The sequence below is a fragment of the Cicer arietinum genome, chromosome 1 (assembly GCF_000331145.2).
Source record: "Cicer arietinum cultivar CDC Frontier isolate Library 1 chromosome 1, Cicar.CDCFrontier_v2.0, whole genome shotgun sequence".
NCBI lineage: Eukaryota > Viridiplantae > Streptophyta > Magnoliopsida > Fabales > Fabaceae > Cicer > Cicer arietinum.
In genome coordinates, this window is record NC_021160.2 from 24,781,822 (window position 1) to 24,789,234 (window position 7,413).

Genomic DNA, 7,413 nt, shown 5'->3' on the forward strand with positions numbered 1-7,413 from the left:
TATATATATATATATATATATCACCCATCTACTACTGAAAATTTAAAAATGATCTATTCGTATTTAATGGGTTTAACCCTCTTAACGATCATCATTGCTTCGACACAATTTTATAATCTCGATATATACATGTGTTTGAGAAGTGCCCAAAAAATGTTTTTGGTGAGTTGATACAAAGATAAAAAGTGTTTTTTTTTTAGACACATATCTGAATTGTTGGAAACATTTCATACAGGTGTTGGACACATGACGCATGTGACACGTCTATTTTAAGAGGTGTCCATGATTCATAGATTAATTTATCAAGAAGTAGTCTCATATACAAAAACTAAGTTTATCTATGATATGACAAAGTAAAAATCATTTCTCAGTTCTGCTTGGCATAAACATAAATTCCGATTTAACATTCATATTCCACCACATCAGTTTCATGTTTTTCACTATAAGCTCCTGTCCTAAGAATATATAGATTTTTTGTCATCTTTTATTCATTGTTCCAAATAGGGTGTCAATTCACATGAAGCTCTGGTTACTGGTTTCACCTGCACCACTACTACCCAAAAGTAATAAAATTCAGATTCAGCGTCAACATATATAATTCTGAAGTAAATAAATATTTGAAACATGAGAAAAAGGGACACAATTAGGGAAATAAAACTCACCTCTTACGCTTGGTTTTGGAGCCAGTGGAAGAAGAAGGATTAGTATGCCAATTCCTTTTTCTTTGATTTATGAACCAGTTATTAATCTGCTTTAATTGAAGTCCTGTTTCCTGGACCAACCTTGCCTTGTCTTCTTCCTAAAAGAACATTCACGAGTAGAATATGATCAGCATTCATTGAAGAATGAAGAGACAAATGCCCAACGGCCAGCAACATCAAGGTTGCGTTAGTTAGGTACATTAATTATTAGGACATAACAATATGACATTATCAATTCACGAGTCATAGTTGTCTACCTGGTCACTGCTAGCTAGTACGGAAAATTTATACTACCTCTTTACTTATAAATATAAGTACAGAAAAGTATAAGCAGTATTTTAATTTACTATTACTAAAGTGTATTTTTCTTTTCAAACATACTATTTAGTAATACTATTAATATGTTTTGAAATATAAAAAAGTCAAATTTAAGACAAATATAAAAGTTACTATTGAAACATTAACACATAAAATAAATATATTTATTATGCTACTAATTTTTTTAATAAAAATAACAATAAATGTTTATATTAAAGGACGAGAGGTAAAATGCTCTAAAACATTATGAAAATAATAATGGTTTATTCTTTAATAATAGTTTATTCTTGTGACTTGACACATTGAGTAACACATTTAAATGTATGTGTATCATTATTGAAGTAAAAATTATGAGCATATAAATCTTATCATAATTAATTGATTTTTTAAAAAAAGTCTTATCATAATCACTCTCTCTCTTCTAAAAGAAAAATGAAATACTGTTTCGATTCAAAAACTCATTTTACATATTGAGAGCGATAGAAATAGAAAAATTAATATCATAAGAAAAGAGATAAACAGAAAAATTGAGATGTTATTAATGTATAAAAATTATCAATGTTTAACTATAAGAGTTCAAAGAAAAATTACACAATCTCTTTGATATTTTCGGTTGTTTTGTTTTTGACAAAAAATATTATAAATTGTTTAAAGTTCTGGCTACGAGAAAAACAATTAATTAAGTAGATTGCTGTTCTAATTTACTATACAAATACTATTTTCTATTTCTGTCTGTTTCAAAAAAGGTGTTGTTTAAATTTCTTTTAAATATATTAAAAATGATGAGTATTTAATTAAAAAATTAAATGACACTAGTTTTTATAGATATTAATTGTGAAGAAGACACCAAATATAGGATGAAGTAAATTTTTAATGAAGTTTATACATAATATAAAGTTTACAAAATTAATTAATTGTTAAATTCAATGAAATAGACAAATATAATTAGTATAAGTTAAGAACTTGGCAACACCTCATCTGAATGTATATTTCAAATTTTGATATATGCATATATATGATTATTAAAAAAATTATTATTAAAATAATGTCATATAATTAATTTTAGTTCAAAAATTTATAATTTAAAATAATTTATAAAAAAAAGTTGACAAAGGAGAACTTAATTAGACAAGTTTAACCACACATTCATCTCAAAACTACTTACTGTGGGATAGGGCCATTTAGAGTGTGATTGCCACCAAGCTTTCAAAAGGGATGTGGTATCACCAGGTAGCTTTCCCGCTCTTCTTTTCCTTAGAATTTCTTCTCTTATGTCCACAATCTTGTTCTTGTAACCCTAATTGATTGAAACAACAATTATAAATTAACTACATCATGCAAAGCAATCCAATTAACTTTATAATTATGTGATAATTAACTACCTGTTTTAGCTCGTGCTTTAATTCTTGTCTCACACGTTCCATTAAAGATCTTTCACTTTCAGTTGGAACAAGAGGACCGAAGGTGAGACTATCACCACCATCTAGGCTTCCTTCGTATAAGTTTGCATTGCTCTCTGCTTGGTCGTCTTCATCGTCGGACATTGTTGCACCAGTCCCTTCCCCGGGAGATACACCTGTTCACAATATTTTATTTTTAGTTAATTATTAGTCTTCATATAGTAACGGATTTGAGTTCTACAAGGCATCATAATTAGAGCCAAAGTAACTCTCCTTCATGTTCATTTCCTCAAATTACGCTGCTTTTTTCCGCCATTATTTGGTTAGAGTGTATCAGGTCTCGGACCTGGACGGATCTACAACCAAGTAATTGGGGGCTGCTGTCCCACTTCCTTTTCTATTTTACTTCTGAGTTGTTGGATAATTTTATTCTTGTCGTAATAAATATCAAGTATTGTACTGCCTACTAAAAATCTCTAAATAAATTTATTTGTAAATAATTATAGGTTCAACAAAATGGGAGCTAAATTGTTGAATGATTATAAATCACGTTTAGAATAAAAATATATTTAATAAAATTAAAATATAAAAACAAAGCATATAACAATTTCAAATACGAAAAGAAAAAAAACAATACACCAATTTCATAGATGTTGGAGTCTCCAATTTTTTAGATATAAAATGATATAGTTGATCTCATAAAAATGATATAGTTTAGATAATCTCCAAGATTTGAATCATACGTAAATATTTGTAGTATATGGTTTTGTCCTTAATCTCCACTAATTAAAATTTCTTGATCTGTCACGTATCTCGAATCCTTTATTGAACCACGGCCTAGATAAGTGATAACTACTTGCTTTCTCGACTAGTCCTAAATTCCCATTTAAACTTTTATTTCCTACCCTAACTTTTATTCACTCTATTCTATTTTATAGAATATAGTGATAGGTGTGAACCTATTTGACACCCCAGGGCTCCACTATTTGACACCTCCACCACCATCGGTATTAGTCATTTATAAATAAATAATTTTTAAGAAAAAAAAAACAACTTTTTATGTAATAAACAAAATTATTTTTATATTTATTATATTATCTTTGAGTATACACCAAAATTTACTCATTTTTATATTTTTCAAGTGATAGTTATTTATGTTTAAAGAACACTATTTAACATTGATAGGTCACACCAATATTTACCGGTCAAGCTTTGCAGAGACTGCTCCAACTCCCAACAAGCCATAACAGCTTCCATGGCATGAACACGGACATGTTGTTGCAATTGTTCTTTAAAAGCACAAAGCAGGAGAACATAATGTGTCTACAAAAAATTAATATTATAAGATCAAATTAAACAAACATACAACTTTAAATATCTCATAATATAAACAAAAATAGATAAGAGAAAATTAATGAATTTGATTCAAAATTTGAAACCAAATACATGTAATTTTCTTTGACGTATTTTTATTTATATTTTGCGACAGTAGTAAGAAACATAATATAATGCATTTTTTCAGAAAACTCAACCATAGTTTGAGTACAGGAGGTTATTAGTTGCCATCATCCTATAGTTTTAAGTTTCAATAGTCAACAAACACAATAAGTCAAGTTAATAGTATCTCCTTTTCTTTTTAATTAGTTAATTGTCTATATTTTAAAAGAATTTTGTTACTATTTATATTTATCTGTCATTTTCAAAATTTAAGGTTGAATTAACTTTCTTTTGCCCATTACAGCTTTAACTATATATATAAGAGATGAATTGGTACAATGAATAAAAATGAACTATCCAAAATTTAACAAAAAGTCTAATAATTTTAGCAAAAACATCTTTATTTTTATTTTTGCATAAGGTAGAAAAGCCTAAGAACACAATTTAAAAATATGGTTGGTTGGAATTTGATAGTATGTACTATGTATCACAGTGACTGAATCCTCTATGATGCAGTAGGTTACGATTTGTTAGATTAAGGAAGATATATAGAGAATCCAGATCCATGTATCACAAGGATGAAATTACCCACTTTTTGTAACGGAGGTAAAAGTAAGTTATGAAGCGTATGTTTGGCAAAGTGAAATGAACGCACAAGTAACAATTGATAGCTCAATTTGATCATTTGGACAACCGTGAATCCAACCACAATTAATGGTGTGGTTAAGAGTGACACGGAATTTGGTGTTTGAGTAAAGTTACATTTCAAGAGGAGTCGCTAATTATATGGTAGACCAAATTATTAACTAGCTAATTATATTTCAAGAGGAGTCGCTAATTATATAGTAAATATCATGGAGGTGGTTCATCTATACATGTAAAAGGAAGTATGGTCTTACTTTTTCGTATTGGTAATAATCCTATGGGGTGTTTACCAAACATATAGTCCATAATTTTATGTAATACGTTGGAATATTTATTAAACTCCAATTTAAATAATTTGTTTGCTTAAAAAAAAATAAGGGTGCTAGTAGTAAGCTACTTGGTCTAGGTTATTGATAATGAAGTATTTATTGCATAACACACAGCTTTTTTTTTTAAGTCACATAGTTGTTTTTTAATTACTAAAAAGTTGTTTCAGAACTTAACTTCATCATCTTTGCCTCTTCCTGATCATTGTCTCAAATGAATGTTAAAAATATGCATTACCGTAATACCAGTAACGTATACAAAGGGGAAAGATCGAGAAAACTTGGCGAAAATTCCAAGTTATGTTTTTTGCTGATAGTAAAGGGCACATGACTACATGTAATGTGTAAGACTAACAATTAATTCTACAGTGAAATTAAAGGTCTAGACCACCAAATTAATTAAGTTTTTATTTTTTTAAATACAAAATCAAGTTGATGGTTGGCCATAACCAATAAAAAAAGTGAACCTTCGAACAAGTTGGGAATATTAATTAAGATGTTAGAAGAAAAAGTAAAGGGAAAAACCTCACAGCTGCAGCCTGCAGCATCACAAGTCAAGTCAGGTCAGGACAAAGTAATTAGTTTCATTTACTCTATTAATGAATCTCTTTTCCTTATCACAGAAAAAAATTCAGATTCATTTACTCTCTAGTCGTGCTACAGTCCAACATTAAAAAAAAGCAAATTAAAAAGAAATGTTACTTTTCCCATCATTATCATTTTCTTTATATATTTAATTCTGCACCAAGCACCTACAATCATAAAACTGTATTTTTTGTTACATTCATCAAACTGTATTTCTTATTATGCATAGGTAGCTTATTTAGTGAATTAAGAGAGTCTGAAAAAATTATAAAAACTGATATTTAAATTCGTCAAACCTAACCTAATTATTAATTTATATGTAAGTGTATTTCTACTTTTACCCTAATCGACAGTACCCCTCCTTTACTGTTTTTTAAAGTCTAAACAACAAACCCCGGAAATTCAGGAAAGGAAGATCCAACCTTCACATAATAATAATAAATACAAATAAGTAAACAAAAGCACAAAATCTAGACAAAAAGTAAGAAAAAAATTGTGTAATCCAAGAATCGCAAATTATTAGAAATTTAGAATCACAAACAAGCTTGATGGTTAATATACTATTGCTTTTGCACAGAGTTAGTTAATTAGGTTAAACACGACAACAATAAAGAAACAAAGAGGAGACATAAATCAATAGTTGAAAAGTAGATTAAAGTAGCAGTTGGACAATAGAGAAGAATAAAATATTGTTTGCATGGATAAAAAGAAGATTACAAATTAATAATTGATGCTAAATAATTGATAAAATTAGGTTTGGGTTGTTGTAACTAACCATGAATTGATCAAGCTCCTTCTCATCCACAACACCATTAGCAAGTGTAGAATACTTGTCAACCACGCGCTGCGACTGTTGAAGCTGCGCGTCGATCCTAGGAAGTTGATCAACCGGCGTTGCGATTCTCAAACAGGAAACGTGAGCTGATAGAAGCTGATCGTAGAGAGGATGTCCAAGAATGTCTGCTTTGTATTGTGATAACTCTTCTGATTCGGTGTTGTTACTTTCCGTCCGGTTCCGATCCCTGATTTTCTCCATCATGTTTATTCCCCTTACGTCGTCGTTTTGAGATGTGTCTGGTTGTAAGTGGAGGAAATTTTGCTGCCGTAGGGTTGCGGCGTTGTTGAGCCACGTTGGCGCTGATCCGGTGCCGGAGAATGGTAGCATCCTCTGCATGTCCCTGCTTTGACTTAATTGTTGATCTTCCGTGAATGGTTGGAAGTTGATTTCGTGTGATAGATGGTCGTGGTGAAAAGCCATTTGCTTAATCGTGTTTTTTTTCTTCTTATATCTTTCACTGCTTCTACGTTTAATTGGATGTCATGAAGCTGAGACGCAAAAGACAGCTGAGGGTTGAGTTGAAAATTTTGAGTGGAAAAATCACGGTGAGAGTCGGAGGTAGAGCTAGGTAGGGTGAAGAGGTGAGGAAAAGCACTTTTTCTATGGGGGGAGACTTTTTGAAGGATGATGACACGAAAGTCGAGGGCTAGAGTGAGAAAGGATCCAAAGGTTGGGATTGGTGATAACGTGCAGGGGTTTGTGGTGTTACCTTATTGGAGATTTTCATGTAATAATAAGACAAAGATTGATCAATGATGTTGGAGGCAGCTATAATGATATTTTTTTATTAGTAGTATTATTTAATTACGCCAATCAAACCTTGCTAAGTGTGGTAAATAATTAATGTTTTGTTTTGTGTTCATTCATTTCACTTTAATTTAATTTTACAAGTAATTATCATGACATGGTTCCGAAAGTGGACACGGTCTGCCGACGTGTTGGTTTCGTATTTCTTGAGATATTTTTTTATAATTTGGATAAAGAAATCATGTTTTGCTTTTGACGGAAATTTATAATAATTAATTAAAATTGAAAGATGACGGAGACATTTTTTTTATTTAAGTAAGATGAATTAGTCCTAATCCGCCTGCCTACCCTTGTTTTCACGCTTCACCCAACCCAACACAGTGACCGGCTCTCATACATATTCTCTCTGCGGTCCC

The 7,413-nt window shown here is 30.5% G+C and overlaps 1 protein-coding gene across 2 annotated transcripts; it reads right to left on the bottom strand.

The window, feature by feature from the left end:
• Window positions 1–238: 238 nt before the first annotated feature.
• On the bottom strand, window positions 239–6,954 carry LOC101491010 (homeobox protein knotted-1-like 4). Of its 2 annotated transcripts, none has more exons than XM_004514003.4 (6): window positions 6,188–6,954; window positions 3,622–3,742; window positions 2,402–2,595; window positions 2,185–2,316; window positions 663–799; window positions 239–553 (listed from the first exon to the last, which is right to left on the bottom strand). In XM_004514003.4, the coding sequence occupies exons 1-6, from the start codon at window positions 6,668–6,670 to the stop codon at window positions 514–516; spliced, it is 1,107 nt and encodes a 368-aa protein (XP_004514060.1). In that variant the 5' UTR covers window positions 6,671–6,954; the 3' UTR covers window positions 239–513. The 2 variants fall into 2 exon arrangements, with proteins under 2 accessions (XP_004514060.1, XP_004514061.1); XM_004514004.4 differs by having other exon boundaries at window positions 239–550; window positions 6,188–6,928.
• Between the last annotated feature and the right edge of the window lie 459 nt (window positions 6,955–7,413).